General features: G+C 57.1%; 1 protein-coding gene across 3 annotated transcripts in view; it reads right to left on the minus strand.

Moving 5' to 3' along the window:
• Positions 1-1,106: 1,106 nt before the first annotated feature.
• The window catches only part of HIP1 (huntingtin interacting protein 1), a 44,397-nt gene continuing 17,856 nt past the window's right edge, over positions 1,107-27,647 (minus strand). For 2 of the 3 annotated variants that reach the window (XM_053961307.1, XM_053961308.1), the window contains exons 2-31: positions 16,120-16,183; positions 15,432-15,574; positions 14,822-14,878; positions 14,292-14,372; positions 13,550-13,626; positions 13,331-13,392; positions 11,969-12,109; positions 11,532-11,589; positions 10,733-10,808; positions 10,131-10,262; positions 9,401-9,498; positions 9,173-9,245; positions 8,633-8,816; positions 8,448-8,536; positions 8,241-8,357; positions 8,053-8,154; positions 7,151-7,345; positions 6,899-7,046; positions 6,721-6,807; positions 6,507-6,614; positions 5,964-6,100; positions 5,748-5,858; positions 5,572-5,630; positions 5,373-5,466; positions 4,934-5,034; positions 4,716-4,821; positions 4,462-4,585; positions 3,923-3,984; positions 3,292-3,403; positions 1,107-2,984 (exon numbers count right to left, since the gene is read on the minus strand). In XM_053961307.1, the coding sequence (XP_053817282.1) occupies positions 2,974-2,984; positions 3,292-3,403; positions 3,923-3,984; positions 4,462-4,585; positions 4,716-4,821; positions 4,934-5,034; positions 5,373-5,466; positions 5,572-5,630; positions 5,748-5,858; positions 5,964-6,100; positions 6,507-6,614; positions 6,721-6,807; positions 6,899-7,046; positions 7,151-7,345; positions 8,053-8,154; positions 8,241-8,357; positions 8,448-8,536; positions 8,633-8,816; positions 9,173-9,245; positions 9,401-9,498; positions 10,131-10,262; positions 10,733-10,808; positions 11,532-11,589; positions 11,969-12,109; positions 13,331-13,392; positions 13,550-13,626; positions 14,292-14,372; positions 14,822-14,878; positions 15,432-15,574; positions 16,120-16,183 (3,009 nt within the window). In that variant the 3' untranslated portion in view covers positions 1,107-2,973. Of the gene's footprint in view, positions 2,985-3,291; positions 3,404-3,922; positions 3,985-4,461; positions 4,586-4,715; positions 4,822-4,933; positions 5,035-5,372; positions 5,467-5,571; positions 5,631-5,747; positions 5,859-5,963; positions 6,101-6,506; positions 6,615-6,720; positions 6,808-6,898; positions 7,047-7,150; positions 7,346-8,052; positions 8,155-8,240; positions 8,358-8,447; positions 8,537-8,632; positions 8,817-9,172; positions 9,246-9,400; positions 9,499-10,130; positions 10,263-10,732; positions 10,809-11,531; positions 11,590-11,968; positions 12,110-13,330; positions 13,393-13,549; positions 13,627-14,291; positions 14,373-14,821; positions 14,879-15,431; positions 15,575-16,119; positions 16,184-23,754; positions 23,853-27,647 lie in introns of those variants that run through there. The other variant, XM_053961309.1, reaches the window with a different exon arrangement.

The following is a 27,647-nucleotide window of genomic DNA, read 5'->3' on the forward strand; positions in this document are numbered from 1 at the left end:
CTCCTCGCGCGGCAATCCATCTCCCGTGCCCCAGGCCATGTGCCCCTCTTCCCACCGGGACTTTCGGGCTTGCCTCACCCCTATCCTTTCCCCACCACGTCTCCCCCACCCAGCTTCCAATTTCCCCATCTGCAGTCCTGTTTACCATCCCAATTCCCATGTCTTCCCGGTCCCTGTGTTCCCGTCCTGTCTCTTAACAGCCCCCCTACATCACTCCAGCCGCTGTGTTTCCCCCTCTGCCCCTCCCTACGTCCCTTCCCCCATCCTGCCCCCTACAGTCCCCCTATTCCATTCCAGCCTCTGTGTCTCGCTGTCCCAGTCCCTGCATGTCCTCATAGGTCCCAAATCCCGACCCCGTATCTGACTTCGTATCCCACGGGCAGGATCCCGGGGACACAGTCCCGCCTCTCCCCAGTCACCACCGTGTCCAGCTTGTCCCCTTGTCCCAGCTAAAGGGTGCCATTGCCACCATCTTGCTCTGAGAACAGGGCTGGGAACTGTGGAATTCCCTGTGGCTGGCTGAGCCCTTGGGCTCCTCAGGAGACATGGCCATCCCTGGGGATATCCCGCCCTACTGCCAGTGAGCTGTGTTCTGAAGGGCACAGCACAGGAGGGAAAATGACAGGGACAGTGCCTGCTGTCACAAGGCTTTCTACATCCCAGGCGTCCAGGTGGCCCTGGCAAGGCTGGAAGACACTAGGTGCTGCCCCGGGTGGGTCAACCATGCTTAGGAGGGGACATTCCCCTGTGATCCCCGTCTGTGGACTCCACGGGCCACCTGGCTCTGCCGGGGTGATAGGATGATCTGCATGGCCTCCCCAACTGCAGTATCGTCCTCCCAGGAAGGGAAGACAAAGCCACCCGTGCTCCTCAGGGCTGGGCTGGGACCACATCCTGGTGCCCTCACAGCAAAAAGAAGTGACTTGCAGGCTGGCCGTGCACACACACAGGTGTGGGACAGCAGGGGCAAAGGCTGGAGGTCATCACCAGAACCACACCCAGGTCACCTCGGCACCAAGAGATTTTGGGGGCCACTGAGCACTCTGAGGGCAGAGCCCACAACCCCCTTGTGACACAGGTCCCCTGTGTCCCCCTCAAGCTGCGGGGCTGGGCTGAAGGCTTTATTGAAAAATCCAAAACAAACAACGTGGTCATTATCATACAATGAAAACCCAAATCAACTTGCCCTGCAGCGGGGGAGGGGGGGGGGCACCCCCGCCATCCCCGTCACCAGCTGCCATCACTGGGGACACTGCAGGGACCCTCCGCCCACGGCTGGCTGAGATACAAAAGAGACAAGTGGATTAGGCTGAGAGCAGTGCAGCTGTCCCCAAGCCCCCACTGCCACTGTGACTCCCATGCCACTCCCCAGCCCCAAGGCCTGAGGTAGTTGGGCGTGCAGGCGAGACTCCCCCCCCAGCAATGGTGGGGAGGGTTTTGGGGCTCCCTGTGTCCTGCAGGAATGGGATGGTTGGTAGTGCGTCCGAGGGGAGCCAGCATGGGTTGAAGATGGGGAAGCAGCAGGACCCCCAGGGGCAGGCCCAGGTCCCTGCAGCGAGCCGGCGCACAGAGTGGGTGGTCCGGCAGCAGGGCTAGCAGGGGACACAGCAACAGCGGGTCCCTGCACGCTGGGTGGCTGCGTGGAGGGGTGGCAGCTCTGAGGCCACGGCGGTGGCAGGTCCCACTGCTCCAGGTGCCAGCTGGATGCTGACAGGTGTGTGTTGCTGGGAAAGCACACAGTGACAGCCCAGCCTCTTCCCAAAGGGAAAAAGGCCAAATCCCGTCCTCAGCACCCCGAGTGGAGGGAGACTGGCCCCAGCAGGGTCACCAGCAGGACTGTGGGGGATGGGGACATTGCTGCATGGTCTGACGTCACTGTCTCCACTGCAGCGAGATGAGCTGTGGGGCCTGGAGGTAGCTGATGGCCCCTGCCCTCCAAGTCTCCTGCTCAAGGCACAAAGGTTCCCTGGCTGGTGCCAGCTCTGTGGCCACCCCTGCCCACAGCCACACTGGCCCTGGTCCCCCCGCACCCAAGAGGGTGGGAATGACACCAGAGTGGCACCAAAGTGAGAAGGGACAGGGAGCTGCTTACTCTGGCTTTGGGGTGCTCTGTTTTTGGGACACCCTGGCTTCCCCCCAAACCCTCCGTGTTGCTGCCCTAGAGTCACCCCACATCCCCAGGAGCTGGTGGCTTGTGGTGGCACTGTGGTGGCCCAAACCCAGCACCTTGCGGAGGGTTTATTGCTGGCATGAACACAGTGAACTGTCAGGGCAGAGCAGCCCAACTCAGGGGGTGCTTGGGAGGTGTTTTGAGGACCTGGAATGAGGGACAGGAGCTCATGGCAGCATCCCTCTTGCTGCTGCCCTTTTCCTAGCTGTTCCCAGTATTCTGTGTCACTGGCCAGGGTATCCCTTGGGAACACCACCTCTGAGCCTGCAGTGGCCAAAGGCACTCGGTGTCCCCGCCGAGGGGGAGCACACTTAGCACCAAGCCCAGCAGCACCCCATAGGCTGTCCCCCACCCGGTGGCACCCCCGGAGCCTTCAGCATGCTCATTCCCAGGGCGGGGGTATGTGCATGTCGAGTCAGGGGCTGGATTAAGGCTGGAAAAGCAGCGAGAGGCAAGAGAAGCCCAACCGCTCTCGCTCAGCCAGAGAAGGCTCTCGGAGTTCCCAGAATCTGTGCAAAAACAAAACTAAAGGGTTAAAGACCCCCGTGTAGACACGCCCCCCACCCCCAGCAGCTCTAATAAATACAGGTGCGGTTCACGCTCGCCCCAGCTCTGGGGTCTTGCTGGCGGCTCAGCTCTGGTGCTGGAGGCAGCTTCTGGGGGGACACAGGGGATGTGTGCTTCAGGGGGGCTTCTGCACCACTTCCTTGGGGTTCTTCTCAACAGACTGCACCAAGTGGGGTCCCAGGGGTGTCCCCCACAGGGTTCCAGGTGTCCCCTGTGGGCTGCTTCTACCACTGGTGCTAATCTGCAGCTATAAGTGGGAAGACAGGGTCAGGGGGTGCGCTGCCCACCGGCATCCCTCTGCCCCATCCCTCTGGGACCACAAGGCTGCTCTAGCAGCACCTGAGCCCCCTGCCTGGGGATGATGTAGATCCCACACATTGGGGTTTTTCCTGTGGAGAGACCCCATAGGATTTGCCCAGGTGTGCCAACTATCCTCAGGCTTGTGCCAGCAGCAGCAAAACCTCACTGCCATGGATGGCAGGCAGGGCTTCTCCACCCTGCCCCACCTTTTCTGGGAGCAGCTGACCAGCTGGAGCAGGGCTGGCACCACTCACCGTCCTCCTCCCAGCCCTCCGCCACGCCAGCCAGCTCGTAGTGCTTCTTGCGCAGCTCCCCCAGCTTCTGCCGCTCCTTCTGCAGCTGGTTCTCCAGCTCCAGCACCCGCACCTGGGGACATGGCCCAGGACATGCCCACCCCAGTACAGAGCTGGGCCAAGCACTCCCCTTTCACACCCGTTATGCCCCCAACATCGAGCCCAAAGACCACAGAGGTGCATCCCATGAGTGCTCCAATGACAAGTGGACCTGGGCGGGGGGATGGAGCTCAGGTGGGCACTGCTTGTGCAGACAGGTGAAGGCACAATGATCTGTGTGGGCATCCCAGGAAGGGGAATTCCCCAGAGATGCCCCATGCCAGGCAGAGGTAGGTGCTGTGGGTAGCACACAGGGGGCAGGGATGGCCAGAGGCTGCTATGCCATAATGGGAACAGCGTCGGGGAGGGATCGAAGACCAAGTGAATGTGACTCCTGGGCAAACCCATCTGTTGCCTTCACACCTTGGGCTTTGCCTTTGCTTGTGCTACCTGGGGGCAGCTGGGCATGGTGACCCCAAATTTGATGCCCCAACCCAGGCAACCCAAAAGAGACTTGACCAGGTGTGTTTCTCAAAACATAGGAATCTCCTACCTGCGAGTCCATCTCCTGACGCTTGATCTGGGTGAGTGTCATGCTGGAGAAGTCCATGCTATCTGTGGAGAAACACACCACCAGCCACCCTCAAGCTCTGCTCCCCCAGTCAGAACCCCCAGCAGTTCCCATGCTGCTGGCAGGGTCTGGCACCATTGGATACACAGGGAGGGAGTGAGGGGCAGCCATGGGCAGAGACCACAGGGGCACAGCCAACCAAGAGTGGTGAGTGCCAAGAGGAGAGGTTTTGGGGCAGGTTTGTGCTCCAAGCATTAGGACCAGAGAAAACAGCCTCAAGTTGTATCAGAAGAGGTTTAGGTTGGAAAGAAAATTTCTTCATGGAAAGGGTTGTTCAGCACTGGCAGAGGCTGCCCAGGGCATGGTGGAGTCACAATTCCTGGAGGGATTTCAAAACCATGTAGATGTGGCACTTGGGGACATGCTTAGTGGTGGGGGAACAGTTAAACTCAATTGTCTTAGAGAGCTTCTCCAACCTTAGTGATTACACGATTCTAAGATCCCTGCAGCCCAACACTTACCTTTCTCCTCCACTTGAGACTTCCCAGCCTTGGTGGAGGCCACCACGCTGGCCGTGGCCTGGTTGACGCCCCGGGAGGCTTGCTGGAGCTTGCAGAGGTTGGCGCTGTCTTTGTCTGCCTTCACCTGACAAGATAGTGAGGAGGGGGGTCACCCCCTGCAAGGTGAGCAGAAGACCAGCCCCAGGATTTGGGGTGACCACATGGTGCCCCAGCATCACCCTGAACCATGGGAAGGGTAGCAGCCTTGCTCCTACCTTGGAGGCTGCCACCAGCTGAGCGGTGCTGGCCGCGATCTCCCGGGAACAGACCATCAGCTCCTCGAACGTCCCCTTGCCTTGCACTACCAGGTCAGCAGCATCACTGTGGGACAGCAGAGAGGAGCTGGAGCACCATCCTGCCACCCATATCCCCTCGCTGTGATGATGGCAGGACTCTGCCATCCTCTCCCTGCTCTGGTGACAGTGACACTTACACCATGACAGTGGCGCCCCAGCCCACTGCCTTGGAGGCAGAGATGAGACCCTCGGTCCAGCGCGAATTCTTGGCATAGAACTCCTTGGGGGATGCTGCACCCTGCCATTGGTAAAGGCACAATCAGTTACTGAGCACCCCCAAATCCCTGCTCTTGGGGGGAAAGGAGGAAGTCACGGTGTCATTCAGGATGTGTGTGGGAGGTGGGGACACACTGAACTTGGGGGTTGTGGGATCCCCTGTGTGGGAAGGGAGATCAGGGATCACCATGACATCCCAGGAACCATAACCAGGGCGAACCCCTGGGGTCGGCAAGGAGCTCCTGGCAGCTGGTGGGCAAGTCCCAGAGGGAAAATGTTTGGAGCAGCGCGTCCCAACAAGTGCGCGATGACCTCCAGCTGGACAAGCACCCCCTTGCCCCCACTCCTGTTCCAGCTCACCCGTCCACTCTCCACGATCTCTCTCTGGAGATCCTTGGAGGCCAGGACCAGGACGCGGATGGCCTGCATGAGGCCTGTGCAGGAGCCCAGAATCCTGTGAGACAAACACCACTGAGTTCCCTCTGTGGAGCAGTGGCCCTGCCTGCAGCATCTGTCCCCATCCTGCCTGGCTCTGTCCAGTGCTCCGATCACCACTCACCTCTCGTTAACTTCCAGTTTGACCCCGGTATCACCAGCCCGTGCCTTGCTCAGCATCTCCTGGTTGAGGGGAGAGAGGCTGTACTGAGCTGAATGTGTCTCTCTGGCCTCCACAGTGGTCCCAACAGGCTCCCAGCACCGTGCCTGTGAGCACCTCCTGCTCGTGGTGGCCCTCACCTCAATACGAGCAGATGCTGTTTCGATCGCCGCGGCCGTTGCTGCCATCTCCTTGTCCACTAGGTCACCCAGCTCCTCCTGCTTGACGTCCAGACCTCTGGGACGGAGCTCCTGGGGATAGGATGGGATGAAAGGGACCGTCCAGGAGCACTACAGTCCCTCTGGTGGTGCCTGCCATGGCTTGATCCATCCCACTAGCCCTCCTGGGCCACCCACCTCCCCAATAGCGCTGATCTGGCCCAGGCAGGCTGTCACCAGGCTGCAGTCAGCAGTTGCCACCATCCCTGGGTCTTGCAGGGCGCTGAGGTAGCTCACAGTCTCATTGCCACACTGCTTGCACAGCTCCATCAGACCTGCGTGGGCAGCATGGGGGGTTGAGGGGGCCACATGTGGGGAGGAGATGTCTGGTTCCTACCCTCCACAGCATCCTGCCTGTGCTGGCCCCTGCCTGCCCTGGTTTCTGCCCACTTCAGCACTCTACTTGCCCCAGCATCCTGCCTGCCTTATCCCAGCATCTTGCCATGATCCCTGCACACCCTGGCCTCCGCTCACCTCAGTATCCTCTTTGCCCTGGCGCCTGCCCACCCTGACATCTACTCACCCCAGCCCCTGCTCACCCTGATCTCCTGCCCACTGAGTCCCCTGCCTATCCCAGCCCTTGCCCACCCTGACCCCTACCCACCCCAACCCATGCTCACCCTGATCCCCTGCCCATTCGGACCCCTGCTCACCCAACCCCTGGTCTGGGGCAGCACTCACGGTCAGCAGGCTCCACAGGGGCCACGTGGGAGGTTGCACTGCCCTGCAGGAGGGTGTTGCTGACCAGGTGGGCGAAGAGTGCCAGACAGGGCAGCAGAGAGCCCACGGCTGCGGCAGGACAGCGGGCACAGGCCTCAGCCCCCACTGCGCTGCCCACCTGCCCTGTGTGCCAGGGCTGCCCCTGTGCCCAGTGCCCGGGGCTGCCACCTCTCACCTGTGCCATCTGAAAGGTACTTGCTGTGTGCGTCCCGCAGCTGCTCCGCGCACTCTGAGGCTGCCAGCGCCTGGGACAGGAGACAATCTGCAGGCAGACAGCAGGCAGGGCTCAGCTGGGACCACAGGGAGGAGGCAGGCTGCAAGAACACCACATTTGGGAGCAGCAGGGGCATCACCTGCTGAGCCAGTGCAGCTGATGTGAGCAGGGTCCTCCATGCGAGCCAGGGCATCCTGCACCATGCGCTCGGCCTCGTGCGTGGTGCCCCGCAGCAGGGACAGCTGCTCCTCGGCCAGGCGCTGCTGCAGCGCCTGCTCTGTGCTCTCCTGTTGGGTCAGAGCTGGGCTCAGAGGCCCTGCTGAGCCTGCACCCAGCCTGGCCAAACCCCTCTGGTCTGGCCAGAATGGGGATGGCAGGACCCTCATGGTACCTTGTCTCTCAGCTGGGTCTGCAGCATCTCCAGCTCTGTCTTGCTGCTTTCCTGCTCGTGGCTGAGTGTGTCCCGCAGCTGCTGCAGCTCAGCCTGCAGAGCTGTCATCTTGTCCCTGTGCTGCTCTGCTGCTTGGTTCAGCCTGTCCCTCTCCTGCTCCAGGCTGGCAATCCGAGTGTTTTGCTCCACTCCTGCCTGAGGGGGCATGAAACAGCAGTCAGGGCTGTGCTGAGGGCGAACCCTCCAGTTTGGGGACCCATTCTTCGTCCAGGCTTGGGCCACCCTGACTGTCCCTGCTGGGTGCACCATGGCCTGCACAAGCACAGCTTCCCCACACCGAGCAGCACTGATGATCTTATCTGGTGACAACTGAGGCTCCTGGCTTTTTCCCTTTTATCAGTGAAAATGCATTTTTATCACAACTGTCACCATCCTGATGGAGGAGTGGATGCAGGGTGGTGCCTCTGCCCCATCCCCATCCTGCCGCTGAGTCTGCCCATCTCATAGATGGGTGACTGCAATTTCCTGCCAGCTTCTGCCTCCTACAAGCCCAGGCACCCCTGCTGTCTTCCACAGCTCTGTGGGCGTGGGTTACCCTCTGGCACATCTTGCAGTGTGATGCCACACTGCTACCTGGGCTTACAGCAGGCAGAGCTGCTGAATGACCCTGTTCTTCCAGACGTTTTTATTCCACCATCCCTGCTGCTGGAGTCCATTGCTCCACATACTACCACACTCAGGAGCGTGAAACTCCCCTATGTCACATCAAACCCACTCAGATGTGGCAAAGATGATGACAGGGAGCTAGTTTTGAGGCCAGTGGTGGGTATCACCTCTCAAATGGTTAAGGCCTGGCTACCCAGCCCAGAGGGGGTGCTAGGGGCCCCCCCATGTGCTCTCACCTGTGTGCTGGACTCCAGTGTGCCCTGCAGGACCTGCAACTCCTGTCTGCTGGCTGCCAGCTCCTGCTTCAGTGTCTCCAGCACCTCTGCCTGCTCCTGAGACTGCAGCAAGGAGAGAGGTTGGCAGCACTGGTGCCCCATGAGGAGCCCCAACTCATCCCTGGTGTGTCCCCCCCATCCCTATTCACCTTCCTCTGTGCCTGCTCGCTCACACGCTGGAAGGAGTCCTCCAGCTCCTTCTTCTCCTGCTCCACATCCCCCTGGGCCTGCCTGGCCACTGTAATCTGCTTGGTCACCTCTGCGTTCTGGCGACATCAGAGAATGATCTGAGCAGTCCCTGGTATTAGAGGGCACGGCTGGGAGAGGGGATGCTGGGGGAGGGTTGGGGAGCCCACCTTGCGCAGCAGGTCAGCGTGGTTCTGCACCAGCTCGCTGTACTTCTCCTTCAGTTTGCTGTACCGCTGCTCATTGGCCTGTGCCCGTCCTGCCATGCACGCAGGGACACAGAGCTGAGCACTTGAGACCCCCCCCACCCGGGGCTCACGCCCACCCCACGCCAGTGCTGGCACTCCCTGCTCACTCTCAATTTCAGTCAGGCTCCGCTGAGCCTTCTCCGTATCCTCCCGCTGCTTCTTCAGCTCCTCCAGCTCTGCACGCAGGAACTCACTCTCGTCCTGTGCCTGCTGCTTCAGGTGCTGCTGCTCGGCCAGCTCAGCCTCCAACTCGCTGGCACGGCCACGCAGCTGCACCGCCCCCCGTGTGCTCTGCAGGGACGGGTGGGGGCTGATGGCGCTCTTCAGTGCTTGCCAGGACCATTCGATGCCCACTGGTACCAGCCAGTGCCCACCAGTACTGTCCAGCAGCCCCCCCATGGGTATCACCCTACCGGCCCCCAAATGCATCTGGGCAAAGCACAAGGATGCTGGGCAGTGGGCCTGAGCCCACCCCCCCGACAGGGATGCAGCCCCCTGGCACACCTGGGGACCCCCTGTATGGGGGAAGCCACTGGGAAGAGGGCAGGACAGAGATGAGGTGACTATCTTGTCCACCCGGGGACACAGGCACCAGCCTACCCAACATTCCCAGTGGGTCTCATCCTGCCCACCTGGGGGTCACCCACCTCAGCCTTGAAGTTCTCTAGCTCCTCCTTCAGGGCTGTGATCTCCCCATAAAGCTGCTCAATTAATTGGTCCCTGGGAAGGAGAGACATGAGATACACTCTCAGTGCCATGGGGACACAGCCTGGGAGAGGAGGTGTCCCCTGTGTCACCGTGGCTGTGATGCTGTTCCAGGCAGGGAGCTCCTATTACCATCTTGGCCATTCCACAGCATCGCCAGGATTGCTTACTTGTTATCCTTGTTCATCCCGTTCTGGCTGTTAAAGTTGAAGGGGTCGCAGCTGAAGGAGCTGCCAAAGATGTCATCAAACTTGTTATCAAACAGGCTCTGTGGGAAAAGCAGGATGGACCTAGAGTGACCCCACTACCACTTGGGAGCCCTCGTCCCTCTATGTCCCCAGTGTCACTGCCAAGCCAGCCTATGAGCTGCCTGGACACCGGGGCTGGTTCCCCCTGCTTCCAGGACACTGAATGTGATGAACTTGATGAACATGGAGCATCTGTGGTCCATCCCCACCTAACTCCTGGAGGGAGAAGACCCCCAAAGCCATGTCACTGCATTCTCCTTCCCCTCCCCACTCAATGCCTGAGGACAACCCTCGGTGGAGAGGAGGGTGAAGACCTAAAGGTCTCCATGGCAATGCTCGAAGACAAACCTCTCCTTGCCTGTCACTGCAGGGCACCACACCACTGAGCAGCACTGGGAGAATTCAGGCTAGTTCAGCCCCAGCAGCACCCAGACAGGACACCCAGCATCCAGATGGGATAAGCAGCACCCAGATGGGACACCCAGCACCCAGCTGCCCAGCACCGACCCATCTCTCTCCAGTGACACTCCCCAGCTCCCGAGGCCATCCCCACTGTCTCAGCCCTCACCGTAGCATTGTCTCAGCCCTCACCGTAGCATGGATTTAGAGAAATAACCCTGGCTCAGAGCCAGAGAGTCCCCACCATCCTCACCTGCGAGGCTGCGTCCATCTCCACCAGGTCTGTGATGGGCTCGCTGTCAGGCGAGGACGCCTCGGCCGGGATCACCACCACAGGGCTGATGTGCTCTGACAGCGCAGAGGCACGCAGGAAATTGGGAGGGTTCTGGGGACGGAGGGGAGCAGGGCTAAGGTGGAAGGACTGGCACTGCTGCTGGTCTGAAGGCACAGTCGGTTGAAATCCTGCCCTGGAGCTGAGCTGGCCATGCCTTGACCCATGAGAATGGAGCCAGGACTCACAGGGATGGAGTCAGGATGCGGAGGAATAGAATCAGAACCCATAAGAATGGAACCAGGACCCACAGGGATGGAACCAGGACCCACAGGGTTGTATCTCAGCAAGGGCTATGGATCAGTGAAAGAGGGGATCCCAGCTTCCACTCAGAGGGCAGCTACATCCAGTTGGATGCCACTGAGTGAGGGATCAAAGAATCCTAAAGGCCCAGGAGCCCCACGCTGCCACCAGACCTAAGAAGCTGGGTAAGGCAGCAAGAGGCTTTTTTGGGCCTTTTGCCAGTGCCCCCACTGCTGCCCCTGGGCACAGGAACAGGGAACATGGGGACTGCAGGGTCTCACCTCTGGCAGCTGTGGGATCTGAATCAGCCGCTTGAAGTACTGGAGGTTGCTGGAGCGATAGAAAAGGTCCTTGAGCCTGCAAGGAGCAGGGAATGGTTAGGGATGGTTCTTGTTCAACCTGGAAAACCCCTTGCATGGCTCCAGGGATTGTCACCTGGCCACCATACTGCTCTGGAGGGGAACGTGTTTTGTGCTGCCACCGAACTCAGGGCAGGTCCTGGAAGTCCTCCTACTGCTGGAGGGTTTATCTCATAAATCCCAGGCCTGATGGGCAGGGAGAAGGACCTGAAACTTGAGCGACCTGGTCTAGTGGAAGGTGTCCCTGCCCATGGCAGGGGGTTGTACCTGATGACCTTCAAAGGTGCCTTCCAACCTAAACCAATTCCTGCCTACCCAAAGTTTTCAGGAGCATCCTCCCCAGAAGCAGGGTACCTCCCTCCAGGTCTTAGAAGTTTTGGGGAGGAGGGACAGTACCCAGCCACACCACTCCTAGCTCCCACCTCTCCCAGTCACCTGAGCATCCCAGTCAGGATCTTGGCGCTGTTGATCCCTGTCCCAAGTTTAGTCTATGTGTGGTCAGAGCACAGTCAGCACTGCTATCTGCTCTTTGAGTTTATGACCTTGAGTCAAGCAGTCTCTCAGCACCATGACATCCCCTCCTTGCTCTTGGTGGCCAGTTTTTGTTTTGGTTACTCTAAATAATCACATACCAGAGACCACAGCATGTCCCTGCTAATTTTTGATCTCAGTGCCTTGGGAGCACTCCCAGAGCACCAGTGCTCTGGGTCTGGGCACCTACTTTCGGAACTGCTCCAGGAAGCGATCCCGGTGGCCCTGCAGTGTATCTGCTGGCAGACCTGGAAGAAACAGAAAGTAGAAATGTCAGCGAGTGTCTTCATGGATCAGGGAACAACCCATCAGCACAGGCACGTGGAAATAGCTCTTTCCCAGAGATGGCCACCCTCCTCTGGGGATCCGAATACTCCACGCAGTGTCCCGCTGCAGGAGGGGACCAAACCCCACACTCCTCAGGGCAGAGAGAAGTGTGGGCTGGTGGCTGCCTTAATTCCAGATCCTGAAGGATATGGGTTTTGCCATGGTGACTCCCTTCAACCCGCAAAAGAGGTGGGGGGAGAGGTGGTGGTAAACAGCCCAGGCTGAGCAGGGTGGTTGGTGGACCCAGTGCCTCCTTGTGTGTCCCCCCCCGTCAAAGGCAGTGGTGCTGGGGACACTCACAGGAATGGAGCTTGAAGAGCAGCTTGACAGTGTAGTCATAGAGGTGGCTGCAGTCCAGGATCACCTGGATGAGTGGGGCCAGACGGCACTGACCTGCTGCTGTCACTGACACTGAGCGCGACATGTCCAGAGAGCTGAACACTGCAGAGAAGGAGTGCAGGATCAGATCCAGCAGCAGCAGCAGCATCCGAGGGTGCCATACTGTGTCTGCCAAATCCACAGATGTCATCCAGAGCAAGACACCCACTCGCCCTTAGGGACACAGCCTGCCACCCTGCAGCTGTTTGTGAGCTCACTGGGAGGCAAAATTCCCACCCAGGTCTCCCACCCAGGCCTGGGAACACTCCAGCCTGGTACCATAGGCCTCCAACTGGGACTGAGCCCTAGCCGTGTCCCTGGGCAGAGCTGACACGTGACCCCTGTGCTCTGCCTGTCACTGTTGTCCCACTGGCCACTGAAGTGTGCTGGGTGTGCCAGATGGAAGATGCTCCAAAACAAGCTTGGAGCAGCTGAAGACCATCTCATTCCAACACCTTCCACCAGACCAGGGTGTTCCAAACTCTATCCAACCTGGCCTTGAACTCTTCCAGGGATGGGGCAGCCATAGCTTTCCTGGACAACCTGTGCCAGGGTCTCACCACCCTCACAGTTAAGAATTTCTTCCCAATATCCTATCTATCCCTGCCCTCTGCTAGTGGGAAGCCATTCCCCCTTGTCCTGTCACTCCATCCCTTGTCTAAAGTCCCTTTCTGGTGCTCCCGGAGCCCCTTTAGGCACTGGAAGGAGCTCTAAGGTCTTCCTGGAGCCTTCTGTTCTCCAGCTGAACACCCTCAGCTCTCCCAGCCTGACTCCAGAGCAGAGGGCTCCAGCCCTCAGAGCATCTCTGTGGCCTCCCCTGGACTTGCTCCAGTAGCCCCATGTCCTTCCTGTGCTGGGACACAAGGGGTAGAGGCAGCTCTGCAGGTGGGGTCTTACCTAAGTGGGGCAGAATCGCCCCCTCACCTGCTGCCCATACTGGGGGATCAGCCCAGGGCATGGGGGGTTTTGGAGCACATATGGCTGGGGCATGTTGAACTCCTCATCCTCCAGCATCCCCAAGTCCTTCCTGGCAGGGCTGCTCTCCATCCCTTCATCCTTCAGCCTGGATTGATACCAGGGGTTGCCCTGACCCATGTGCAGCACCTTCCATTTTGCCTTTTTGAACCACAATTCAGGTGAAGTGCCCATAGAAGAGCTGAGCTGTGGTGGCCTCAGCCAACATCCCCTGTCAGAGCCTCATCCAGCTCGGATCAGCCCCACAAAGGGGCTGGACTCCAGCAGATCTCTCACTCCACCGTGCCTCAGAGTAATGCAGGCCTTTACCTGTCTGGAAGAGGTTCAGCTCACACTCCAGGTAGTCAAACATCTCCACCGTCAGCTGAAAACTAGGAAACAGGGTTGAGGATGGTTGGGGACTGTCCCCAGGGACACCCATGAGGAAGGGTCCTGTCCCTGCTTGGTCATGCTGCCAGTGGGGTTGGGCAGATCATGCCACCCACCTGCACCCACTCCCTCCCAGACCTTCTCCTGCCCTGCACTCACAAGTTATTTACGTCGTTCTCCCCAGCCTCATCAAGCTGCCGGTCAGACATCTGCAGATTTCCAGGGAATCGGGGATTCTGTGGGGAAAACAGGAGTCAGGAAATGGTTCCAGAGGATCTCCTGGTATGACCACAGCTCTGGGAGCACCAGGGCTGTGATCCTGCATCCTCAAAGTCAGCTCTTCGATGAGCCACGGGAGTGATGTGGGGGAAAAGGGAGGTAGCACAGGGTCTCTGAAGCTTGGGTGACCACAGCATCCCTAATCCACAGCATCTGTTCTCTTCCCAGCAAGAAAAGCTGATTCTTCCTGGGCTGAGAAACCTGCCTAGCAGGGAGGAGATAGGGCTGCCAGCAGAGAGCTAGACAGGATGGAATGGTATCTGCCCCAGGTGGTACCTGCCCTACCCTTTTGGGGAAGGTCACATCACACTTCCAAAACAGGGTGATGGGCACAGAAATCACCTCTTTCCAGCAGTTTTCCCATCTGGGATAGCTGGGGGAGAATGGGGTGCGTGTGTCTCCTACTACTTGTAACCCACCAACTCCCAGCCCAGCCCAAGGAGCTCTGGGTCACCAGGAATCCTGCCACCCCCGAAGCACTGGTCCTTGGGCCATTTTCGATGGCCACTGGCAGCTTTGGGAATATTTCATGGAGGCAGCAGGATGGCCATGCTGGTACCTTGTTGTCACCTGAGTGCCCCCGCCTTGCTATAGCCTTGGGGACAGGGACGGGGAGGCTTACCTTGGTGTGAAATTCCATCTTGGTTCTCAGCAGTTTGAGGTAGATGCTGCAGAGCTGACCGTAGCCCTCACTCAGGTGGCCCTGTGGGGACCCCAAAAAGCTGTTGAGATCCAGTGCAGGCTGTGGAAAAGCTTTTTTCTGCTGCAGAATGATTGACCTCTCCCTTATCTCCCCAAAACCACAGCCAAACCCTCCTCAATGGCACCTGGATGCAGACTGGCTGTACTGAAGGGATTTGGCCAGACCTTCTCATCACCTTGTCTGCATGTTTCAATGCTTCATTTGACTATCAGAGTCGAGTTTTTACTGGGTTTTGCCATAAAATAGGAAGGAGGCATCTGATTTTGGTGGAAGGGAACATAGAATGCAACTGAAACCCAGCCCAGGTAGGTGATAACAACCACAGGTCAGCCGTGACTGTGCTCTGCTTCCTGGGAGACAGAACATCCCAAGCCTACACACCCCCCCCCCTACCTGGCCACAGCAACCCCAGGGTGTCCCCACCATGGCTGGCAGGGTTGGTCACTTACCCACATCCTGCTCATGTCACTCAGCTCATTCTTGTATCGCATGGAATCTTTCAGGACCTGGCAGAATGATGGTGACAATCAGTAGGCAGAGCACCAGGACACAGTGTTCCATACTTGAAACCAGGAACTGGGTGACAAATGGGAGGTCTTGATGCATTCCCAACTCTTTATTGCCGCCACCAGCCCTGCGTGCCTCCGCTTCCCCAAGGAAGATCCTTGCTGATGGCTCTTGCAGGCATGCCATTGCAGTTTCCTCTGGCACCGGCACTGCCGATGGCACCGGGGTTTGAGGCACACGGGGTTTTGGGCAGGGTGGCACCAGCAGGGCTCTGGCACCCAGGATTGACCTGCAGGAGGGCACTGACCCTTTGGGAGAGCTCCAGCTCTGGTGTCCACATAGAATTAACCCCCAGGAGGGCACCAACCCTCCAGCAGGGCTCCAGCTCCAGGCCCTGCTCAGGATTGACCCCTGAGAAGCTAATGACCCTCTGGGAGTCCCCACCCCAGGACTGACCCCCCAGAAGGATACTGACCCTCCAGCATCTCCCATCACCCGGTGCAGCCCTGCAGGGGAAAGGATCTGGCCCTCAGCTGAGCTTTGGGCACTCACATTGGAATGTCCATCCCGGAGGAGCTTGTGGAAGACGTGGCAGAACTTCCAGCAGAGCACAGCATTGCCGGACAGTGGCAGCCGGTTCACCACTGACCAGAAGGTCTGTGCTCCCTTCTCATGGTGCGTGCCCAGGATGCATGGTGCCGGTGGTCAAGGAAGCACTCCTCTGCCCTTTGGTGATGGATAAAGGCCACACAAAGAAAGCTGCACCCAGAGTGGCCAGGCCACGACAGGGAGCTAATGATGCCCACTCCAGGCATATGCTGTCCCCAAAGTGGCATAAGCCACCCTCTCCCTCCCAGCCCTGCTCTGGGAGCACCATGGCACATGCAAGGCTAGAGCTGTGCCTCTGCTGAGCCTTCCCAGGTGCCTGGCTGGGATGCTGGGGATCCACTTTTGGTGGCAGTGTCCCTGCCTGCTGTGGCCACCTTCTCCTCCTGCCCTCTCCTGGGACGGCAGTGCTGGGAGCACCAGCCTGGGCACCTACCAACATTCAAAGGCTGTGACAGCAGTAGCAGGAACCCCGTGCCATGCTGGAAAGATATCCAATGTTGTTAATAGCTCCCAGCCTCCCCAGCACCCTGGGCACCTCTCCTCACACACCCTCTTGATGCTGCCCCCTTTCCAGGCAGCCCCAGCCCCGCTCCCACAGTCCTTGTCCCATGGCCAGCTTTGAGAAGGATATTCCTGGCATGTTTCTCCTTGACAGCCACTTCCTGTGCATTAATGGCCTTATTGATGCTGACGGTCTGCAAGAGAGAAGTGATGGGGGCATGAGATGGGAAAGGTTGAGGCTCCCTCATGGTCCCCCCCGCCCCTGCTTGCTGAGACTCTCCAGCTCTGCAGTGGCTGGGTTCCATCCAGGTCCCCAATCCCTGCTTGTGCTAGATGGATGCTGACCTTTCCCGGCTGCCTTTCTGGGATGCAGTTGGCACCCACCAGGTTCAGCTGCTGCCAGGAGTCATTTACTCAGGATAATAATGAAGCAATTAAAGCAGCGCTCACAAAGAACCCTCTGCTGCCCTCAGAGTGGTGGGACAGGCAGAGGGAAGCTAAATTCCTCCCCTGCCCTTGGATCATGGGCAGCAGCTGGTGGTTCCCACCCCACTTTTGTAGTGCTGAATGGGGAAGACAATTTGGGGGGCACAAAAAATTGGGCAGTGGGACAGCAAGACCACTGCCAGGACTGCCTGGCAAGGTCCCGTCTGCTCCATGGATTAGAGGGACAGGAGTGGAACCCACAGGCAGGACTTGCCATGCAGGTGTTGAGGACCTTGGGGAGTCCCCACTGAGGAGCCTTGGCACAGCCAGCCACCATTTATCCTATGGAAGGCAGTGGCAGACACTGAAGAATTTTCCAGGCAAGATTTTTAACTCTACCCCATTTCTGATCCTTCACGGGGACCAGCTCAGGGTCATCCTCTCCCCAAGCTCCCACATCACCAAGTACTTCCTTGGCACCAGCTCCAACGAACATCTTGCTGCCAAGGGAGGGAACGGTCTGGCTCAGCCCTGCCAGAAGTAGCTCATTACTGATATAAACCAATTAAAGCCATGAGATTAATTTCAATGCCTTTCTCACTACAATCCTTGCTGCAACCCTGCTTCCTGGCCCTCTCTGAGGTGGCCCCACGTGGCTTCATCTCTATGGACCCCAGTGAGTCTATGCTGAGTGGGGCTGGAGGGGCCCACAGGAGCCCCAAATGCAGTGGAGTACAGCCCAAATCCCCCAGGAAGTCCCTCTGCCACCAAAACGTGTGCCAGCTGGAGCGGGAATGATGACAGCCTGAGACAGATGAGACCCCACCCACAGCCGCACCCCCAGCCCAGAGCCAAGCGCCCCCTCAGCTGAAACTGTGTCCAGATGTTCCAGTTCTGCTGCAGGGATGCCACTGCTCTATGGTGTTTGCAGCCCCCTCCCTATGGGCTCTGTGTGATGACCATGGAGGTGACCAGTAAGGACCATGGGAGGTCATCAGCATGATGCTGTAGGCTCATGTTGAAGTGTCAGGGGACCCAGTTGCAAGACACCCATCCCAGGCACCTGGAGCAGAACCTGGATCTCAGCTTGGTTTTTTAAGGAGAGCTGAAAGGAACACCAGCAGTGGAGAGACCCATCCATCCCCTCCTGAGGGGCTGGATGAAGGCAACAGGTTCCCAGCACATGAGGACAAGAGTGAGAGCCAGCTCTGCAGTTCTGCCTGCCTCAGAAGCCACAGCCCCTTGTCAGGAAAACCATAAAATTAAGTTCAGCATTAAAAAATGCTTTGGAAGGTGCCTCTGCCAGTCTGGAGAGGGATGCCCATGTCCTAGAGGCCTGGAGCAGGATGCCTGCATCCAAACATCCATCTGTGACATATGTCATGGATCCAGCTCCAGGGGCAGCTTGTCCTCATTCAAAATCCCAATCTTCAGCCCCAAAGCTCCCAAGACTGTCAGGACAGCTGTGAAGAACCAGCCGGCATGGTGAGAAGTGCCAGGATCAGCATTTAAATGCACATTCCACCTAAGAATGGAGCCCTGGACCACAAGGAACAAGCCAAATGCAAAGCCAGAGCTGGGCAGCAGAAGGTCATACCCAGAGGCGGGATGTAGGCCCCACTTTCCCAAAGCTGCTCCTGCTGTTCTTGAACGACCAGAACAGGGCTGGTCCCCGGAGGGAAGCTGTGCTGCATCCTTGGGAAAGCTAGAAATGGAGCTCCCAGTTTAAATGCTCTTTTGTGCCAGCTTTTCCCACCAAAGCAAGGACACTGTTTTCCAACCAACGAAGCCCCAGTGACCTCCAAGAGTGAGGAGACACAGTGGGAGGGTGATGGGGGCTGGCAGCTGCTGGTTCCACACAGGTCCCCTGGGACCAGCTGGAGCTTCCATCCCCAAGTTCCTCAACTCCATTTGAAGCACACATCTGTCTGGAAGGCAGAAAGGTTTCCAAGGAAAAGCTGGATCTCACTTTCTGGGTGTAGCTGTGGACACCCTGCTTTCACACTGCATCCCCAGGAGTGCAGGGCAGGGGTCCCATCCCCAGAGCCACTTGGGATATGCCCAAATTGCCGTATCAGTGTCTCTGGCAGCGCCCACATCAGCAAACTGGCGGAGCACAGAGCACCAGCAGGAGACCAAGGCTAGAATTGTCACCTCTGGGGGACAAGCGGGGTCAGGGAGGGTGATTTGGCTGCAAAATTGGGTCAGAGCAGAGGGAAATTTGGGGCTGCCTGGACAGCAAGCCCAGACCCCTTCCCCACAGAGGGTCTTTTACCCTGACTCAGAGATGCCGCTCCCCACCACCATCCCACACCTGCAGCTGACGGAATTTTAATTTAATTATGAGCTTCCAACCTATGAGGGCGACTTCTGACCCACCAGGACACATTTGGGCAGCACTGCTGGCCCCGCGCCAGTTTAGTGAACAGGGCAGGGGACATCGGGGACATGGGGCAGCCCCACGCCCCACCCTGCTGCTGGGACAGGAAACCCTGGAGTTTCCTCTTGTGCAACGGGCCAGGTAGGAAGCGAGACGAGAGTCCAGAGGGGTCTATTGCACAAGGAGAGGTGTGAGGGTGACACTGCCATCCGGTCAGCCCTGAAGAGCCACAGGGCCAGGATTGAGCTCACTGGAGCAAGACCTGGGGCAGGGCTGCACACGGGGCTCTGCCAGGCTGGGAAGGACATTGGGGCTGGGAAAGATGCAAGGGAATGCTGCAAGCACTGTTAACTTTCCAAGGGCCACTTGAGCAGGGTGAGGAAACCCGACCAACGTGTGCATGGAAAGGCACAGGCCATTTGGGAGAGGAGCAGTCTGGGGATCTCTATCCCTGAACAATGACATCTTTCCAATAGTTTTTTCCTGCCTCTGCAACATCAAGGAGATTCCCAGAAACATGTGGAAGGTCTACTGCCTGACAGGCCACCATGTGGCTTGACAGGTTGCCATAGCTTTGTCCCTTGGGAATTCCCAACCCCTGATCCAGCCCAGACCTTCTCACATGGAGATCCCACACCAGGGCAGAGCCATCAACAGCTCTGCACTGGGGTGACCCATGGACCAGGTCTCATGTCACCTCTCCGGGCATGTGTCTGCAGGCTCCAGACAGAGAAAGCCAAAACTGCATGGAGGAAGAAGGTCAGGATGACAGAGGCTTTCTGAGCCCTGACACACACTTCCCTCTGCCACACACACCCTCACTCCCCACCAGTTCTCCCCAGATCACTCTCTGAATGCAAAGTTTCCCATTTGGAGGCAAAGAGCCAAGCTTGGCTCAGGAGCAGCACAACGCCTTCCTGCTTCTTTCATTTCCAGAAGGAAATGAGTGTTGATTAAAGAATCCAGAGCTACTGCAAATTATTTGGACAAACTGAGTAAGTCACAGTGCAAATCCTCTTAGTAATGCTCCCTCATTTCTCCTTAATTCCTTTCTATAAATGGAGAGCCGGAATGGAGCATACCTCTGGAAAACTGCTCACAAGCCCTGCAGACGCAGGAGCTTCAGAGAAGGGAGCGAGCAGGAAGACTTGACTACAACAAGCCTGGAAGAAAAATCCATGGGCTTAATTAAAATGCAAATCCCAGTAAAGCAAAGCTTGGCTCAGGCTCTGGAGGGTGTGTAGAACATGGGCGGCAGGCGAACTCTTCCAAGGGCACATCTTAAGCTGCACCAAGGCAAATACAGGTTGGATATTAGGGAAAAGTTTTGTTTGGAAAGAGTGATAAAGTACTGGAATGTCTTGCCCAGAGAGGTGGTGGAGTCACCATCCCTGGGTGTGTTTAAAAAAGCTTGGATGTGGCACTGGGTGCCAGGGTTTAGTTGAGGTGTTTGGGCTGGGTTGGATTCGATGATCTTGAAGGTCTCTTCCAACCCAGTGATTCTGTGAATTCTTTGAATCTCTTTAAAACATCACCCACCTTCAGCAGCTAATGTCAAAATCCCAGCCTCTAGGGGCTCAAGGAATGGTTTTGTCCAGCAAAATCCTGGAACAAAGCCAGCTGGGTAACACCTGGGGTAGTCAATGCTCCACTGAGGACTGGTGAGAGCTCCTGGGGACACAGGTGCTGGGCACCTGTGGCCTGCCAGCAGCAGCAGGAGCAGGAAACAAGCCTGGCTTTGTGCCTACCAGCAGCTGGAGGGAAAAGGAGGCAGGAAGGCAGGAAAGCAATGCTGGCAGGCCTGGCTGGTCACATGGGATGTAAAACCCAGGGATATATTTCTACGTATTGGACAGGGGGATGCTCAACCTGCCTTTCCACTCAGTCCTATAGGCTTCTTGGGCGCAGGGAGTCAGGAGATGTGAAAAATACCTTCCCACCACTTAATCCAGGCTATTTGGCTGCATCTGATGCTGAATCCATGAGTTTGTAAAGCAAGTGCTCCTCTCCTGGCTGGCTACATCCCGGAGCTGCTCTGGGGATGAAGCTCCTTGTCCAGGCTGTGTGAGCATATCCCAGAAGATGCTGCTGCTCTTCTTACCTCCTGCTCCTTCGAGATGAGAATAGTTCCCAAAATGACACAAGTCTCAGATTTCCCACTGCTTGGGCCATAAAAACAACCATTTTCCTTAAACAAACAACATATTTCAGTGACAGAGATCCCAAAACCTCACTGCATCCACTGGGGTCACTCCCAGTGGTGGTGGCTTCAGATGTCCCTCTCCAGGAGGAGATGCTGATGCCACCAGCACAGATGACAGCAGGAGGAGAACCCAGATGACAGCAGGAAGAAGTGTTCAGAGATAGCCCTGAACCCCAAGTGATACCAGTGCAGGTGTTTGGGGTCACCTTGTCCCATAGCCTGCACATGGAACATCCTGAAACAGAGTCACCGAGAAGATGGCAATAAACTCCGTGAGCCACACTGGAATCCAATGGCATCACCACGATGCTCTTTTTGGCAGAGACCTTGATCTGGCATTGCTGCCTCCAGGTCTGCTTTCCTGAGGCCAGGAGAATGATGACTTCACATTGACACCACCACCGGCCCCTCCGGCACTCAGCAATGACTGATAGAGGATTGTTATGGAGCTCTTCCAGCACAGCTGGGGTTTCCTGGGAAAAAAACACCTAGGCCAGGAAATGGAGTGGTGGTGTGAGTTTCAGAGGTCTCTGACCACAAGAAGACATGTGAGGCTGGAAGCTGACACCCAATTTCCAGCATGCCTTTGCCTTGAGAGCTGGAGCACTGCCATCCCAGTAGCAAAACCAAAATAAAGTTGTAGGATGTCCATTATGTCCATTTGGAGTGTGCCTGGACAGCCCACTCCACCAGCTCCCAGCTCCTCCTGAGGGTAGCAGAGGTTGGGATCCATAGGAGGATGCACCCATGAGCTATGTGTGCAAGGACTTGACCCACCATTGGCTCTTCCAGAGCCTCCAGTGAAAATTCCAAGTTCCACACCATCAGGAGAGATGGGGTAGGATGAGACAGTGTGATCCAATTGCTCCTCCACCTTCAAGGCAAAGGAAAGACGGAAGACAACCAGCTAACCATTCTGTGGTGGATCCCAAGGGCTCCAGTGAGACACTCAATGCCAGCAGGGGAGAGCTGGAATGATCACAGGGAGAGTTTGGCTCCCAGAAACAAGAGTTTACTGCAGTGATCGCATCACAAGGAACCAGTACGTGGAGTGCTGGGCAACTGGCTTCCTCCAGCCATAAAAGACTTAAGCAGTTTAATTACTTGGACAAGGAATTTTAAAATCCAGTTTAAGGAATGTGGACTTTTCCAATACACAGATAAACCTTAGAGGAAAAAATTATGGTAAGAAGACATTTTGGGGAGAACAGTTGGCAAAAAGCAGGTTACAAAATCCAGACCTCACAGGGACCAGCTGGGGAAGCTGTAAAGTTCAGAGCCCAGGCTGCTGCTGCCTGGCACTTCCAACTCCAGAGCACAACCAGAGCCCATCACAGGGGGCTGTAGCTGAGGAGAGGCAGAAATCCAGCGGGATACACATCCCTCCATTAAAACATGCACATCTGCTCATTACTCTTCTCACTTAACTACTGCTCAGGGCAGTCAATCCATGCCCAGCTGGCTCGGCTGCGGCCAGAGCCTTTCCCATGAGCTGCCCCAATAGCCAGGCTTTTAATTTTAAGTGGGGACTTTATGCAAGGATAATCTCTTCCAGCAGTGGTAATTTCTGTCTGGGGAGGGAGTGTGGCCGTGTCTGACAAGGTCAGCAGTCCAGGAAGGTCTACCACCACCTTCAAACATTCCTGAAACATTCCCAGTCATGCTGACCAGAGTCTTCTGCTTCCAGCAGATGCAAATATTTAGGCATTTTTTGGAACAGGAAGAGATAAAGGAATGAGGATGAAGGATTTGGGGAGCAGATGCAAGGAGCTCATCCAGATGTGCATTTCTATGATCAACTGCCACCCAGGACCCACCTTTCTTGGGAAGCATCACCCCAGCAGGAACACAGCAGCTCTTACTGTCCTAGCAGGATATTCTGAAATTAAGCTCAGATCTAGTGTAAGTGGAAATTGTTCCTTGCAATGCTCCTGGCAACTCCCAGGAGCAGGATGGGGCATCCCTCTCCCCTTATCCCCCCAGGATGTCTGGATCTTGCAATGGTGCCAAGAGCAGCCATGACCACGTGGGCTTAATGCTGCATCTGAGGGACATGCTGGAGCACCGGGGAAAGCCAAATCCCTGTTCCCAGGTGAGCAGCGCAGGAGTGAACATGCTCCCTGTAGGAACAGTCCCTAAAAATCCACTTCTCACCCCAAACTTGTTTTAATTCCTTCTACCTGGGCGAGGGGCAGTCCCCATGGGCCGGAGGAGCTGTGACAGCAGCACTGGGCAGGGGGACACAGGTGCCCTGAGATACAGGTATGTGGGGACACAGGTGCTCGTGGGGACATGGCAACATGGCTGCATGGGGAGTGCTCGTGGGGACACAGATGCAAGGGAAAACGAGTGCTCGTGGGGACACGGATGCATGGGGACACGAGTGCTCGTGGGGACACGGATGCATGGGGACACCAACGCTCGTGGGGACACGGATGTTCGTGGCACGGCCTGAACCCGGCCGAGCCGGGGACTGGGGAAGACGACTCACACGGGCGTGTAGGAGTGAACCCGCCCCGGCCGCAGCCGCACGGGGAGCTCCGCATCACCACGGAGACGAGCCCCCCGCACCCGCCGGCGGGTCCCGCTGCCACACGAATCATCCCCGCTCCCCGCGATGTTCCTCCGGGAACCGCCGGTGTCGAGGGTAACGAACTTCCCCGGGAAGGAGTTTGCCTGGATGTGAACCTGATTCCAGCAACGAGCCCGGGAGGGCCGCGAGGGTCCCCGGGGGATGGCCGCGGCCGCGCACTTACCACCTTGCCCAGGTCCATGGCGGGGGCTCGGGGCGCCGGGCGCGGGCTCAGCGCGGAGCGGCGGCGGCACCCATGGCGGCGGCCCCGCGGGGCGGCGGCGCTGGAAGGTTCTGCCGGGCAGCGGCGGCGGAGCGGGGCGGGCGGGGGCGAGGGGGGCGCTCCTGCGAAGGGCGGCACGGCCGAGGCGGTAGGAGCGGCCCCGGCGCTCGGCCAGAATAACAAAGGAGTCCTCGGGGGGCGGGCGGTTCTGCGGGACGCCCCCCGGGCGTGCCGCCCCCCGCACCCGCCCAGCCCCGCCGCTCCCGCGTCGGGGCAGCGGCAGAGCGTAGGAGAGGATGATGGCCGGAGGGTTCGGGGGTAGGGAGCTTCGCATCCCTCGGCGCAGCCGTCCCAGCCCCGCTGCCCTGCTACTAGATGCCCGCTTCATTCCCTGCACGACCCCCACCCGAACTCCTGCCCCATTCCTTGTACCTCCTGCACCCTCCTGCTCCGTCCCCTGCCCCACTGCCTGACCCTCTACTCCACTGCCAGACCCCTCTCCTACTCCCTGTCAGACTCCCTACCCCTTTGTCTGCCCCCTCATCCATTCCCTGTCAGCCCCCTGCTCCATCCCCTGCCCCACATCCTGCCCCATCTCTGTGCCTGGGGGGTGAAACTACACCAGTGGGTCTGTCTGGGACCTGCACAGATCTCCCTTGCTCCAGAGCCTACTCGGCTGCTAGCATCTTGCTTCCAACAACAAAAGCAATTAAACCAGTGTAGTAACAAGCCCCTGGCTCGGGTCGGTCCCGGGGCAGGCAGGAATGGCTCATTGACCACCATGACCACCCCACCGAGGGACAGGAAAGCATCCGGGCAGGAGGACTTTGGTATTTCCCAGCTCCTCCTTGTACTCAAGGAATATTTTCTGATGGGAAGGCACAAAAGAAACCCAAACCATTCTTCTATCACTCAGTGAATCTCCTAAAAGCAACCCCAAAGTACTGCCAGGGCCCTTGGCTTGCTGGCAGAGGAGATGCTTCAGGACCTGAAGAACCAAGTGCTGCTGTGGGGCCAGCCCAGCCAAGACACTAATCCAACACACTAATCCCTCGGGATTACTGCAGTCTAGTCACGGCTCAGCCACTTACTCTGGGATGGTGACTTGGCCTCTCTTAATGAGATAACAGGATCCCACATCCCCAAGGGGACAGAGCGCTGCCACTCCTGCACTCTCCCAACACCCAGCTCCACAATCACCCAGTTCATCTCAGCTTTGGGGAAGCTTTTAGGGCCAAGTCCAGGTCGTGTTTTCCTCAGGTGGTTCTTAAAATCCCTGTAAAATCCCAGGGATGGACAGAGGGATGGAGAGCTGCTCGGCAGCACTGCTTGTCTTGGAGCACATGGCTCACAGATTTTTTGCTGGACTAAATGTGTTTTGCTAGAGCAGATGTTTTCAAGCAGCAGCCAAATTCCTTTGGGAGCAGAGTCTGGATGCTGCTCTGAGCCTGGGAGTGAGCACAGATCAATGCTCTGCAATCAGGGCAGGCACCTGCCCCTACTGGGGGTACCTGCTCCTGTCACAGGTGCCATCATGGGGCCAGGTTTTGTGCCCTCCCCCCAGTGAAGCCCCACAGCGAGTGACTCCCAGCTGTGTTCTCAACATGAAAAGTGAGAGCTTGGATCCTTGCTGTGCAGCCCACCCCCCTGCACAGTGTTCCCCCCAGCTTAAAGGGATCCTGGAATTAATTGATTCCCCCTTAGCAGGGTTTAGCATTGCTCAGAACTCAGTGCCATGACCGCTGCTGCCTGCTGCCCCAGGATATCCTGGAGGTGCAGTCCAGAATTTCCAGGACACCATCTCCAGAGTCACCAAGAAGCCAAGCCACAGCTCCCAGAGGCCACAGTGCTGCAATTAGCACTTGGTCATCAAGTATTAATGGCTCATTTGCATGAAGAGACCTTAAGACAGGTATGCAAAGAACACAGCCAAAACCAAAGAGGATCTGGACTAAACCCAGTCCCTCCCACATTCACAGGATGGATGGGACTTTCTCTACAATGCCACCTGCATAGAAAATAACCTCTAAAATAATAAGCAGGATACATCACATTTTTCATAGTTACTGGTGACATGCTGTAATGCTACTGGAACCTGCTTGCAGCCATGCCAGACTGCTCCCCCCCCCCACCAGGCTTTGTGCTCCCAGCATCCCTACTCAATCCCCCAAATTAAAATCCGCTAATCATCATTAACCTTATTTTTCCAAATCAAGCTTTCAGACCAGCTCCCCCCTTGAACAAAGTGCTCAGCTGAGGGGCAAGGTATCTAGGGTCTCCTGTACAGCCAGGACATCCAAGTATTTGAGGCCAAGGCTGCAGTGTAGTTCCTCATGGCTGAGCTGCTCCAGCTAGCGAAGTCCAGAGTTTGGACACCACCAGGAAGCACTTGGGGTGAAGGCAGAGAGCTCCAAATCCATCTGGCTTCACAGCATGGGGGGAGCTTCAGCCAGAGGGCAAAAATCAGAGCCAAGGCAGCTTGAGGAGAAAATCTGGAAGTTAACTTAAAAGCAATTTTGGGAGGGTCCTCAGAGCAAAGGGAAACCCCACTTCCAGAGAAGCCAGGAAAGCTGGAAGCACCGAGCAGGAATGACAGCACCCAACCAATCCAGGGCTCAAGAAAGGCTGATGCAGCCTATGGGGATAAATCCCACCACTTCAGGGATCCACTGAGGTGGAAGGAAAGGGAGTTCCTTGCTGTAGTTTATGCACCACTGTGAGGATACAAGGGTGAAGAGGCATTCCTAGCCACAGGGTGCTCTTGGGTTATTCCCAGGTGGTCTCATGAAGAGCAGGGGATACACAGAGTATCCCAGTCAGATGTGCAAACCCAGGCTTCATCCCAGGCTCCAGCAAACCTCTCCAGGGCTGCATCCTATCTGAACAATTCGGGATGCACTTGCAGAGGCCCTAGCAAGCCTCTCCAGGTGGGATGGAGGGAATTAGGAGGGATGTACTGATGGGGCTGCTGCATCAACTGCAGGGCATCACAGGCACTGCCTCCACTGGGGTAGGAAGGAGCCTTTCCCACAGGGAATAGGGAAGGCAAAGTGAGGGCTGCTTCCCTGGAGAACCAGGGAGGAGGCACCTCCTTGCTTCACCCTGTCCTCTGAGGGCATTCATTCATCATCCTCTGGTCTGATCTGGAGAGGTGCAAATCCCTCCTCTCCCCCTGGCTGTACTAAATCTACTTGGGTGCTTCACTCCAAGTCCCTTTTCTCCACCCTGGAAGCACCCTCCACCCTCCTGCGGCTCTGTGACTCTCCTGCCAGCTTCCAGGATGGGATGTGTGGTCTGGATCACGATGGATGAAAAAAGAAGAGATATTCAACATCTTCCCCCACCTGCTGGGGGCTCTGCAAGCAGCTTTTAAACTCTATTTCAGCAATCACCTCTCATTAAAATGATGGGAATTGGGTAAAATGTCTCAGCAAGTGTGGCCTTTTGTCATTGCAGCCTAGAGAGGCTCCTCAGAATGCTCCCTAAGGCTTTGGCTTTTATTGCTTTTTACATCTCTGATTTCTTTTGAAGCAAATCTCTGCCTCATCTGCTCAGGATGAGAGTGGGAAGCATGGGCCAAGCTGCTCCAGGGAGCATTTATGTGCCTTTCAAAGGTCTCCTTCCCTCTTTTTTCCTCTCCTTCTGTTCATTTTACCAAGTCTAAAAATACTCCACTAAAAACCCTCTTCCTCTGCAGCCGCCTCCCTCCTGGATGACTAATAATATCTGTTGCTCCTTCTTGATCTCTCTGTATTTCCCAAGTCTTCCCCAAGGGAAGGAACCAAATCAGGGCTGTGTTCTCAACCAACTCCTTGGATTCAGACTCCTAAATTAATTTTCCTCGGAGAGTGATA

This window comes from Vidua chalybeata, chromosome 20 (assembly GCF_026979565.1).
Source record: "Vidua chalybeata isolate OUT-0048 chromosome 20, bVidCha1 merged haplotype, whole genome shotgun sequence".
NCBI classification, from domain to species: Eukaryota; Metazoa; Chordata; class Aves; order Passeriformes; family Viduidae; genus Vidua; species Vidua chalybeata.